This window comes from Echinops telfairi, unplaced genomic scaffold (assembly GCF_000313985.2).
Source record: "Echinops telfairi isolate 266 unplaced genomic scaffold, ASM31398v2 ScPeMD7_9;HRSCAF=40, whole genome shotgun sequence".
Taxonomy (NCBI): Eukaryota; Metazoa; Chordata; class Mammalia; order Afrosoricida; family Tenrecidae; genus Echinops; species Echinops telfairi.
This window is the reverse complement of record NW_022103906.1, coordinates 95,995,770-96,009,074: the sequence shown is the minus strand read 5'-3', so window position 1 is coordinate 96,009,074 and position 13,305 is coordinate 95,995,770. Positions and strand designations below refer to the sequence as shown.

The following is a 13,305-nucleotide window of genomic DNA, read 5'->3' as shown; positions in this document are numbered from 1 at the left end:
CAACATATGTACAAATGTGCTTGACACAATGGATGGATGGATTGTGATGAGAGTTGTATGAGCCCCCAATAAAAATGATTTTTTAAAAAAAGGAAGAAAAAATAAAAATAAAGACTACCTTTCAAAAAAAAAGGCAGTTTCTATCCATGTGAAGTAGAACTGTGGTGAGGTATATGAAAATGTCCTAGTTTCCTATGAAAATAACTATTGTATAAATCTTAGGGAAAAGTGGTAAATTTGTTTTTTGAATATTCACTCCAAAATCAAACTTCCTGTCAGCGAGCCGATTCAGACTGACAGCAACTCGACGGAACTGCTCGCTGGGCTTCTCCTGGCCGTTCATCTGTGTGTGAGCGGAAAGCCTCACCTGTCTCTCCGGGAGCCGCTGGTGGTCCTGAACTGCTGCTCCCTTGTGGTTAGGAGCAGAGCAGGCACCCACTACATCACAGGGGTCCCTGAAAACCCAGGACCTCGATTATCTTCAAAATGTAAGAGAAGAGGAAAACCCCTTTTGGGCTTCAACTCCTCTACTAGGAAGATTTTCGTTTTATCACCAAAGGGACTTCAAAAAGTTTGTGGGGAAATTCCATGATCTTTTATCTTCATTTTCCCACAAAACCCTGAAGCCCCCAACACATAACACATCCGTGTCAATAGAGTCTTACAAACAAATAGATCCTGCCATTTTGTATCTTCCATCGTGGTCGTCGATTGCAACGTTACTCTGGACAGCTGCAGCGTGGTCAGGGAACAGGCCACTGACTGCACTTGTCCCTGTGCGAGAAATTCTGAGGCTCTCCAACGTTTTATGGTTTTGCACAACTATGCGATGACCTTCCATGTAGCTAAGTTTTGTACACATTCTTGTTTCCTTTACATAAAGTCTGAAATGCTGAATTGCTGAATCAAGGGCATTTAAAGGAATTTTGATAGCCACTATATTCTCCATAGCGTATCTGAGAGTCTTTTCAGCTTCTTGCCAAACGTGAACATTATTTTTAAAATCTTTTCTAATTTGATGCTATGATAAAGTTTCTAGGATTTGTGGTTTGCAGAGAAAATGTGACAGCAACTCAAAGAGCACTGCGGTGAGCCGAGCGCACGCACGCGCGCACGTCTTCTCCCAGCACGGGATTTCTGTGATCAGCGAATGGCCGGACACAGGTTTTTTCAGTTTCAGGACGGGACTTCAAGAAGTTCTTGTAAAACTGGAATGAAAAGATACTGCGTGCTTCCGCCTTATTAGGATGTTTTAAAAAATAAAGAAGTTCCAGTCAAGCAGTGGCTCCTAAGGAGACCTGGCCGGGCAGTCAAACCCAAGGTGGCATCATGGTCTGGCGAGGGTGACTGCTGAAATGTCAAGGGTCATTCCCTCTAAAGACAAGAGAGTCACCAGGACTTACGGTCTTACACAAAGAACTTTGGGAACACTGAAATCAGCACTGATAAGAAAAAGCCCCAGCAGAGTTGTACGGAGGAATTGTCTGTCCTGCACCTGCTCACGCTGTGAGGGCAGGAACACTGCTGTGGTCCCGCGCCCCGCCAAGCCTGCTGTTGGCCTTCTGGACTTCTCTGCTCCCAAAGGTCGAAGAACCTTGAACAGGGACACGAGCGAAGTCCCTCGAGGAGGCGGAGCCTGCTGTGATGGGCGCACAGTCAGGCGTGCACGCTTCCAGGGAAGGGCTGGTGTGGGGGAAACCCACCTCCAGAGGAAGATGTCAGAGCGCAACAGCCTCACGGGTTAATGTCTTTAATCAAGATGGCTACGGCAAATGTAGCAAAACTTTTTGACTTATACTTTGAAAAGTAACTTTGTTATCTCTCTTTTTTTTAACTGCCACACAGCACACTCTCACTTAGTGTGCTTCAAAGGGAGAAGTCTTCCTATCCTCCATCCAGAATGCTGACCAGTCTCTGCAGGCCGGTATTCAACATCAAGGCCATTGGCAGTTACTCCAACAACACTCCCATTACAATGTGTGCACAGTGCCGTCCACCTAGCGGGATTCAACAAGACTGAGAATGAAATTACAAAGCTCTCATTGGAAGTAGAAGAAATTCAATTCTACCACAAGTCCTGGAAGGCTAGCAGGTGAGGAGTTTAATCTTTCTACAGGGTTCACCGGAGCCGGGGCCACTGGTCCCCGCCGGGGCTGAGGTGCAGCGAGTCAGGGAGGGCTGTGCTCAGGGTTCCTGCCCAAGTGCTCCCCACTCCTGCCGGCAGCGCCCGTCACAGAGTGGGGGCAGTTCTTGAGATCACAGACGGCTCTCTCTTAAATGGCACACTTTCAAAGCAAGTGTTTGCTAAAACGCCCCACTTTACCTATTAATACAGGAAAAAACTAGTTTTAAGTTTCTCACCAACTCACATACATTTAGACTCAATCATTTAAGTTCAAATGACAAAACTTATGAAAACTTACTTCTCATCGACACATATTGCACGCTATCTTCTAGATTAATCCTTAATTTTGTTGGCTGAAAAAAAGACACATCGAAATTTAAGTTAGCAATTAAAAAAGAACATCATTCTACTAGGTAAGATAAAGGTTTTTTGGGGGGGCGGGGGGTTGGGTTTTTTTGTGTGGCTTTTTGTCCATCTTGAATGATTTAGGTGTGAGGGAATTCCTTTTGCCAACTATGCAGCTATCTACTCTGAACTATCACCCTGTCTGACACTGAGGGTGGGGTGAATTTCCTACACGGGGAAAGACAGAGGAGACAGCATCTCCCAAAGAGAGCGTGGGCCTCCGTAACCATGGCGGCAGTCGCTAGAGAGAGTGAAGGAGTATGTACGAATAGGAGCGTTCATTACTAAAACTGACAGCATTGGGCACTGAGGATAAAAAAGAGGACAAAAATGGGTAGGACACTGTCCCTGTCCCTGGGGAGCCTAAGGAAGGGGAAAGAGATGTCCAAACTGACAAACCCTTTTCTTGGTGCTTAAACTCATTCACTGGCTGAGTGGAGAGGCTGGTGGGGTTTGAACCACCAACCCTTGAGTTACTAGCCCCATGTGTAACCCACTATACCACCAGGGCACCTTCCGTTTAGTATACATGATTCGAAAAATTTCCCGGGAAACCTTTTACAAGCACCCGTTCATTCCCATTACAATTAATGTAAAACAACAGCATCTCTGAACATAGATAATAAATACGTGCTGTGATGACTAGACACTTCGGTGTTAAACTAATGCAAACACTTCCTAAATGCTTACAGCACCCTGGGCATTTACAGCAGCTCCATTATCAAGGCTCACGGTCTCCTCTAGCTAGTTGAACTGCCAACCATGCAGATTACAGCCCAACATGTAACCACTACCCCCAGCGGGCTTCCTTCCAGCTCTTTAGGGGCTACGAAAGAGAGCGTAAACTGATGCGCTCATTCAGCCCACGTAAGATAACGGGCACAGACACTCAGGCCTCAGTGCCCTTGGAGAGAAATCAGGTCATGACCACAAACTCTCCTATCCCACTTCTTCAGCTTGGCCCAACACAGCAGCTCCGAAAGGGTCTTCACCTTCCAGGGTGAAGAGGCCGGGCTGACAGAGGCATTAACAATGCACTTAAGGTCCCTTTAAAGCTCTCCTACCTGCCACCACCCTGGCCTCCACAACGTATGTCAGACCCGTCTCAAAGCCCCAGCCCTTAGGTCACATCAGCCCCAGGACTGGGACCTTCCATTCGGCTCCTGGGTCAGTCCTGGTGGATTCTCCGTGTCTCATTTGGTCCAGTGTTTCAGGGTCTGCATAACCACCTGCCATCACCGCCCCCTCTTTGGTGTCTGCGAGTTGCAGTCAAGGGCAGCACGTTTTGCTCGCTATACAAAGGTTGCTTAGTGAGTTCCCCATTCGGTCCACAATGTCATTCCTGTACACACAGCACACTGCTCTCACAGTACTGGAACGGATTTTACAGTTAGCGCAGCCGGTGGAGGTGAAGCCAGCCCCCAGTCCATGGTGCCTGCTTCCCGGGCAGCCTCAGTCCTCGGAGCAGCAGTGTGAAAGCCTCTGGGCACAACCCCGCACGGTGCTGCGGAGTCCGTTCCGATCATGGGGACCCCTGCACACCAGAGCAGAACCGTGCGCCACAGGGGAGTCGGTGGCTCTGTTTTTAAAAGTAGGCGTCAGGTCTTTCTCCCGAGGAGCTTCCAGTCGGGCTCAAACCTCCAACCTTTCAGCTAGCAGCAGAGCAAGTGAACCCCTAGCACCCGCCTGGGACAATACTTCATGGTTTACACATCTACCACCTCACCGTCTGCTCCCAAGCAGTCTCTGCTCTATGTGCTGCCCTGACTGTCTCCTCTGGGCTGTTGCCACAGACAGGGCTCACACTGAGACTGGCTGCATAGTAACCTGTGGAGAGACCAGGCTCTAAGAGCATGCACTCCTCCCTTTGTTCTTTGAACGTGAAAAACTATCGCTTTCTCTCTCTCTCTCTCTAAGGGATCACAACAGTATCTTCACTCCCCAGGGCCAGCAATCCTACCTTATATGTAAATTCTTTGGGACCACAATTCTGGAGTCTTCAAAGGCTTCCCAAGCATCTTTAGGTTAAGAATGATTCTTAGCTTAAGAATGGGTTTAAGACTGCCAAGTGCATAACCCTGATCTTTACCCTGACACAGCATGACGATATTAACTTTACCGTCAACTTCCTAAGCTAATGTGAAGATTGAAAAATTAAAAGGAAAGTTGTAGAATTCTATGTACACACAAGGCACTGTCATTATTGTTTTCCTTTTTGAAGCTGAGCAGGGCCCAGCATATACTGAGTGCTTGGTAAACACATCTTAGAATTATGGAGAGACTGATATTGTCCTTATCATAGAGAGGAGGCTTCAACTGGTGAATCACTTAGAAATAATGAGACGCTGAGTATTTTTAAAGAAACAAGGGCAAAGAATGAAAGCTTCCTCTTGGGTACACAGTCAGTAAGAATCACCAAGAAGATCCTGAGCCCTCGCCTTCCGTTTCCCACGACCGTAGCATCTGGAGAAAGTCAAGCTGACACAACGCTGGCACACCTTTCCCCAGGCTGCCTGGCACAACTCTGGCACGCCTTTCCCCAGGCTGCCTGGCTGGGAGGGACTGGACATTAAGCAGCTCGGCTAAGAGCTTCATCCTGGGGGTAGATAGAAGTGTGCCTCTTATCCTTGTGAAGTGGTCTCAAAATTAGAAAGGTGTCTTCAGCCAAAGTTAGAGATTAAAATAAACCAGCAGCAGCTACCTGCGTGTCTGCGTGTGTGTGTGTATGTGTGTGTGTGTGTGTACAAGCTACCCATTCTGGAGAAGCTGTTCTAAAACACCCCTAGGCGCCTCATCAGCATCTAGACCTGATTGACGGGACTACACTTTGAGTTGAAAATGTAGTGGGGTGAAATGCTTTGGGGGGCCGCCTTTCTGGGGGAGTGAGCGCATTTTATTTGTGCGGGAGTCATGAATTACTGGGGCTCCGAGGGCAGAACACAGTAGGCAGCCTGAGAGATGGCTCCCTGCCTCCTGCCAGTCGGGGCTTTGTCAGCTCATCCCCGTTCCTTGGGTGTGGACGAGATTTAGAAAGTCGCTGGGGCAAGCCTGAGTTAGGCACTGGGCTGCTAACTGCAGACGCACCAGACACTCTGCCGGAGAAACATGAGGTTGTCCGCTCCCTTACAGACCTGCCTCAGGCCACTAGGAGTCAGAGCGCTAATGCACTGAACTCAGCAACAGTGCAGGGCTGCCACCTGAGGCATGCTTCTGGAGGGACGCCATGCAAGTGAGAGGTCGCCCTCGGGGCAGCCCCTCAGCTGACCCGTAGGACAGAGTCACCGTTCCTTAGGTGATGTCTAAATGCCTGTCTGTGGAAGGGGCCTGGTGGCACAGCGGTTATGCACTGAGCTGCCATCCTCAGGGTTGGCAGCTTGAGACCACCGGCCCCTCCAGGGGAAAAGCCGGGGCTTTCTGCCCTGCAGTCACAGTCTCAGGAACACACGGGCAGTTCTGCCTGGCCCTGTGGGGCCACTGAGAGTCACATGGGCTTGATGGCAGCAAGTTATTTTCTTGAAAAAGCATTACCTGCAGTGGTTCTCAACCTGTGGGTTGCGACCCCTTTCACAGGGATCGCTGGATTCATCACAGTAGCAAAATGACAGTGATGAAGTAGCAACGGGAATAATGTTATGGTGGTGGTGGGGGTGGTCACCACAACGTGAGGAGCCGTATGAAAGGGTCTCGGCATGAAGAAGGTTGAAAACCGCTGCTCTACGGCACCTCAGTGGAGAGGCTGGCAGTTCAAAGCCACCAGCTACTGCCCAGAAGAAAGAATGTGGAGTTGCCCAGGGCAGAGTCAGGGCCTCGGAAGTGCTCCGGGGTAGCTCTCCTCCCACCTGTCGGTTCACAGTCGGTTCACAGTCGGAATTCACTCCAAGGACATGAGTCTGGTTTGGAATCAACACAGTAATGTAAGCAGAAAAGCCTTCCCTTTCTCGCCAACCCACGGATTCACCAGCATGGCCTCACCAGTATACGCTACGCCAGGGTCCTCAAACTGCGGCCCGCCGAGGGTTTTTGCTGCCGCTGTCTGTCCTGCTTGGCAGCCGACTCGTCCAGTGTGCATAGGCATTTGTTCATAGTTTTTTTTAAACTGTAGTCTGGCCCTCCAACGGTCTGAGGGACAGTGAACTAGTCCCCTGTTTAAAAGGTTTGAGGACCCCTGCTCTACGGGCTAACATCCTTTATTTGGATGCTCCAGCTGTTCCAGATGAAACAACTAAAACAAGAAACCCCAATTCCCTGCCAGCAAGTTGATTCTGCCTCATGTAGCCACCCCATTGGGCCGAGTTGTATTTGTGGGTTTCCAAGACTGTTAATCTTTACAGGAGTAGAAAACCTTGTCTTTCTCCCTGGGAGTGGCTACTGGTTTTGAACTGCTGACCTTGAGGTAACTTCCCTGGAAGTCCTTCCAGTGTGGCACCCATGAAAGGCCTTTTTCTCTCTTCTTCATTCATCTTCCAAATGGTGGTCCCAGAGGAACACTCCCAATGGGTAAACCCACCAGGTGTCAGCACAGCCACCGGGGCTTCAAGTTTTGGCAGCACACTCCCGGAAGATCAGCCAACACCTGCACCCTTGGCACGGGCACCTTTGACCGAGAGGCTGTCATTGCTGTTCGTGGCCCTGTAGTTGATTATGACTCAGGGATGCCAGGTGTGCAGGACAGAACTGCTCCACAGGGCTGTTACACAGTGCCCTTTGAGAAACAGATGGCTAGGCCTGCCTGTCACGCATCTCTTCAGCTGGGGTGGTGGTGGTGTTTGAACGGCCAACCTTCCAGCTATTAGTTAAACACTTAACTCTTTGCACCACCCGGAGTCTTACGAAGAGGTTACTCTTAAGCATGTTCCCTAAGAGGCTGCCACTGGGGAGTAGTTAAATTTCCCTTTCAAGCCTCAAGTTATGTCTCTCTCCAGCATGTGCAGGTTTACCTTAACATCTAGCCTGCTTGTACATTAGCTGGGAAATGAATACAGTATCAACCTCCAAACTATCATCAGATATTCCCTCCGTGCCTTTAAAGAACTCAGCTCTCTAAGAACCAGCAGCAACTCTCGGGCAAGCTGGCTCTTCAAGTTCCAACCTCAGGGTTCACACACTGAAGGCCTGTCCCCTCTCTGTGACGTCTCAAGGCCAGCACCTGCCTCTTGGCTGAAGCAGGAAGTGATGCCAGAAGCTCCTTCCAAAGTGGAGGAAAAGAATAAAAGAGGAAACACGGGGCCTAGAATTCTACGCGATGCCTTCAAGCTGGTAATGGGCTTTCTTCACAGATGATGCTCCTTCCTGTGTCCCTGCTGTAGATGGTAACACCCCTTCAAGGGCAACACCTTCATCCAAGGTGACTGCAAGCTCCGCACTTTGCTCACTGCGCTGAGTCAATGCGGACGGACTCACAGTGACCCTAGGGAACAGGGTACAACTGTCCCTATGAGTCTCAGAGGCAGCAACTGTTTAAGGGATTAGAAAGCCCCATCTTTCTCCCCCTCAGTCAGATAAGACCAAAAATATCAAGATATGCAACTCATTTTTATATAGTAACACATCATTTATGATCTATATGTAACTCATATTTATATAGCAATACAGTTTATGATATGTCCAATTTAAGAACAAAGTTTAAAGCATTGATATAGGTGTGGTAATTTACATAATTTCATGTCAATTTGAAGACAGCCACAGCCTGATGGTACCTCCTTGTGGGTATCGCCCTCTCATAAGGAGGGTCCTGGGAACTGCACCCCTCTCCACGCCTGCCTACCTTCACCTTCCTGCAGGCTGACCTAGCTGCTGCTAGAGCCCTGAGATGCATCCACTGCCAGTAGATCCACAAGACATTGCAGCCCCCAGCCTGTGCATTCTCCATCAGTGCATGTGACTGTGGGAGTCTGAAGGTCGTTGGACTTGAGTTGGACTGGGCTGGGCTGTTATCTCGATATACAACTACTTGCTATAAAGCTTTCTTAAACAAATATGAGTGCAAACGGATTTGTTTCTCTTGTCACCCTGGTCTGACACAATAGGTGTCAGAATTCCGTTCTGGAGGCAGGAAAGCCAAGCCTAGCAATTCAAACACTCAGAGTGGGCCTCCTTCATTCACTCACTAACGGCCTACTTGATCTTCCATAAGCATCAATGTGCTGGGCGTGCAACAGACACGGGTCCTGTACTGAGGGGCACTGCAAAACCCACACCAAACTCACAGCCATCGAGTCAGTTCCCACTTGCAGCCACCCTGTAGGACACAGCAGGCCTGACTTGGTGGGGTTCCAAGGTTGTCAACCTCTATGAGAGTATAAAGCAGGCGTCCTCAAACTACGGCCCACGGGCCACATGCAGTCCGCTGAGGACATTTATCCAGCCCACGAGGTGTTTTTGCCCCGTTTGTCTTTTTACTTCAAAATAAGATATGTGCAGGGTGCATAGGAATTTGTTCATAGTTGTGTTTTTTTTTTAACTATAGTCCGGCCCTCCAACGGGTCTGAAGGACAGTGAACTGGTCCCCTGTTTAAAAAGTTTGAGGACGCCTGGTATAAAGCCTATCTTTATTTTTGAGGAGCTACTAGGGGATTCACACTGCTGACCTGGAGGTTAGCTGCTCATGGCACAGCCCATTAGGAATTAGGTTAAAATGTGTCTTGAGAAGGACAATGCATGGAAGTGGTTCCTCCCAAGCAAAGAGCAATTATGTATCGACTTTGGAGTTCAACCATAACATGGAGAACTTTAGCAATTAAGTGCAGGTAGTTCAGGAGGACTGAGAAGATTAAACCCAGGGGCCAGGTTATGTTAAGAAGATTCTTTAAACTAGGTGACAAGATCAGAAACATGTTTTTAAAAACTGTTATGGTTATTATGTAGAGACCATATAAGAAAGTGGGCAGCAAGCAGGGCAGCAGCTTGCGAGGTTAGACCCGACTGGTGCTGGTGGTGACTTGCACTTGGACTGGGAGGATGAGGGGTGTCAGTTTGGGGAAGGGAGACGCTATGGCTGCTACATAGGACACTGGCTGGGGAAACACACATATGGGGGGGGGGTGTTATCATACCACGGATTAAAGCAGAAAGTAGAAGAAAAACCCCCAATTAACACCAGTAATTGGCAAACGGGAAGAGGACTTTGCAAAGGAGCACACAGGGAGGGGCCAGATGTGTGGCTGGAGCATCAAGGACACACAGTGTCAGAGAAGCCAAGAGGGACAGAAGATATGGGAGGAGGAGGGCAGCCTCCGGAGAGCTCAGCTGAAAGAGTGCTTCCAGCACAGAGCCCAGAGGGATGGGCTGGGGCAGGAACTAGAGGTGAGGAAATGTATTTCATTGGGGGATGGTGTGTGTATGTGTGTTAAGGGAGGGATCCTTTAAAGCAGGGGTGTCAAACTGGTGGCCCCTGAGGTAATTTTTTGTGGCCTCTGATGCTCTGAATAAAATGAAAATAGAAAAAAATGTTATGAAGAAAATAGCACTTAGGGGAGACTGACACACAATTCTCTTGTTACATTTTATTTCAGAGTATCGTGGGCCACAAAAAATTACCTCGGGGTCAGAATTCGGCCTCAGACTGCCAGTTTGACACCCCGGCTTTAAGGTAAGGGTCAGTTAAGTAGATAAGAATCTTCTGAGGTTAAAGCCTGGTTTATTAGCTATGTAACCACAAGCAAGTCTGCTTTGAACAACAGTAAAACAAAAGTAAGGCAACTCTGCCGGCAATGTTGAATTTCTCAGTTGCTAAGTGAGAGGGGTGGTGGTTCAAACCCAGTCATCAGCTTAGTGGGAACCCAGCACTGGCGAGGTCTGTCTCCACAGATTACAGGGGACCTTGTAAGGACGTCACGTGCTCCTTTCCCGTAGGAGCGTCCATAACTGAAACATCACAAGATGACAAAACAGGCTTCTTGGTGAGGAGGGGGTGCTGGCTGGAAAACCCCTGAGCATAACATGGAGAACTTTAGCAATTAAGTGCAGGTAGTTCAGAAGGGCCGAGAAGATTAAACCCAGGGGCCAGGTTATGTTAAGAGTCTTTAAACTAAGTGACAAGTTCAGAAACATGTTTTTACAAACCGTATGGTTATTATGTGGAGACCATAATAACCATAGCGTTGCTGAGTCTGAATGAACTGCATAGCACCCACCAGCAAGACCAAAAGGCAGGAGGGCCCCTAGCTCCTAGGATGGGTGCACGCAACGAAAAGAACAAATGCATTCATAAACTGTTAGGCATGGAAACTGGGCGACTGACTACTCAATAGTTGTTTCGCAACGACTAGTTACAGAAACCAAAAGCCCTTGTGGCTGGATGGTTATGCTCCAGGCTGCTAACTGTAGGCTCCGTAGTTCAAGGCTTTCTCTTCCAGTAAAAGAGTAACAGTTTCAGAAACTTACAAGAGCAAGTCTACTCTGCTCTGCAGGGTCCTAAGCAACAGTAGCGGCTGAGTTACTGAAAAGCTTGCAAAGGAGCGGAAAAGCCTCCTCCGGCTAGGGAGCCACCTGTGTCCCTTCTAGGCGTTCGGTGACGCGGGGCAGAAGAAAATTTGCTGAATGGCCAGGATTACAAACGGCTGCCTCTATGCGGGAGAAGAGGCTACAGAGAAAACCCGGTGATCGGTGGTCAGCCATGCACTGCGGGGCCAGCGGAGGGAGGGGAGCGTGCATTTTAGGGAAGCAGGCGAGGTGGACCAGCGTCCTGGACCTCGAGCGGCCGGTGTGGCGCGCTGGTGACCGCCCCAGCCCCCGGGGAGCTCAGCTCCCAGAAACCGCTGGACGGGCCCTGGCTGCGCCCCGCAGGCTTACCAGCAGGCCCTCCACGTTGATGGGGTCTCGGCAACGGCGGCGGATGGTCTCCTCGGCCGGGTCCACGAGGAGGCTGGGCAGTTTCCTCGCTGGCCGCTGCTGACTCATGCCGCCGATCCAGGCGGCCATCGTCCCTCGCACCCGGGGCGCTCTCCCGCCTTCTCCGGTGCCGCCTCTCACACGCCGCCCTCCCGGGCTGCGCCCGGTCCTGATCCTGATCCCGATCCCGACACTCCTCGGCCGCCGTCCGCCTGGGCTGCCCGGAAAGCCAGAGAGCCACCCGCCCCCGCCGCGAGTGGTCGGCACCAAGCGGCGCAGAAGAAGGTGACCCCCTGCAGTTTAAAGCGCCCAGCTCGCCAAGTTCGCGCATGCGCAGCGCGCCGCCCCAACGCGCATGCGCCATGCGGGCCTTTTCACTCGGCGGCGCGGCCGGAGCGCGGGAAAGTCCGGAGCGCGGGAACCCGCGGAACGTGGCTCCCTCGGGGAGCGCGGCGAAGCAGGGAAGACATGGAGCTGGAACTCCCAGAGAGGGAGCGGGACCGGGAAACTAGGCCTGTGTTCTCGGGGTTATTGACACGAATATGTGAAAGTTCTGAGCGCACCGCGAGGCAACGTTATTCCTCCGCAGGTGACAGGCACTGGCCTGTAGCTGATACTGACTTAGTCAAAGGTGAGCAGCCAGTGGGATTGTTTACCTACTGGCAACTTCCTCTCCTTTCTGCTATTTTCCTTTGTCCTCTTCTTTTTTAACTTTTACAAATTTTATTATTTTTTTAAAATTTTTTTGGGGGGGCTCGTACAGTTCTTATCACAAGCCATCCATTCATCCATGTGTCAAGCACATTTGTAGCCATCATCATTCTCAAAACATTTTCTTTCTACTTGAGCCCTTGATATCAGCTCCCTGGGATGATTGAGTGTTGGGGCAGGAGACAACCTGAGTTTGGCCCAGACTTGAGCCGCCATCAGAGAAATCAAAAGAAAATTGAAAAAAATATCACCATGTCACTTCCCTTCTCAAAAACTCCAAACTCAATTGCCATCGAAACAACACCCATAAGACAGAGTTGAACCGCCCCTCTGGGTTACCGAGAGAGACTGTCACTCTTTGCGAGGGTAGAGAGCCTCATCTTTCTCCCGAGGAGCTGCTGGTGGATCCGAACTGTTGGCAGCCCTAAATGACAGAATCTTCAGCACCGCCCACAGAGGGCTTCACTGTCTGCCTCCCAAGTACCTCTTCACTTCAGGAGCCCTCCCTGGAGGTCCTACCTCCCGAGACACACACACACACACACACACACACACACACACACACACACACACGCCCCTCGCCCTCCAACACAGCAAGGGCCAGCCTCGTTTTGCAGCACTCAGGATTGGGAGCCACACTCCCGTGCTTCGGGATATTTCTGCATCTTGTCTTTCTCTACCTCAAACCACCCCCTGCCCCTCTGAGTTTCTGATGCTGTCACTCATTCAAAACTCATTGCCACTGACCGTTCTGCGTAGCTGAGATTGAAATGGTTTACCCCCCCCAAAAAAAAGCCTCAGCTCCCACAGATCGCCGGTGGTTTCAAACCACTGGCCTTGTAGACAGCAGCCCAGTGCATAACCCCTAAGCCACCAGGACTCTCTGCCTGGAATCAATACTTTCCCACCTTTGTTCATCCCAGTTAACTCAACTTCGCTGTCACTTCAAAAACAAAACAGAACTCGACTTCTCTGTGCCTGCCTTTTATTTCCCTTATCTGCTACATTTCCTCCTGCTAGTCCTCAATTAGTATCCCGTGCACATTTCCCTTTCTAAAACAGCATGTGGGGTGGGGTCCGTCCCCACTCAGGGTAGGCTAGAACTGCACACCATAGGTTTCCATGGCTGGCTTATTTGGAAGTGTTGCCAGGCCTTTCCTTCTGATGGGTTCTGGGTAGACTTGAACCAGTAACCTTCTGATTAACGAGAAGCACTTCAGGGACTTTGTGAATGT

At 50.0% G+C, this 13,305-nt stretch overlaps 1 protein-coding gene across 1 annotated transcript in view; it reads right to left on the bottom strand.

The window, feature by feature from the left end:
• The window catches only part of E2F6 (E2F transcription factor 6), a 21,765-nt gene extending 10,149 nt beyond the window's left edge, over nucleotides 1–11,616 (bottom strand). The window contains exons 1-2 of the mRNA XM_004696383.3: nucleotides 11,321–11,616; nucleotides 2,424–2,478 (exon numbers count right to left, since the gene is read on the bottom strand). Of these exons, the coding sequence (XP_004696440.3) occupies nucleotides 2,424–2,478; nucleotides 11,321–11,449 (184 nt within the window). The 5' untranslated portion in view covers nucleotides 11,450–11,616. The remainder of the gene's footprint in view (nucleotides 1–2,423; nucleotides 2,479–11,320) is intronic.
• Between the last annotated feature and the right edge of the window lie 1,689 nt (nucleotides 11,617–13,305).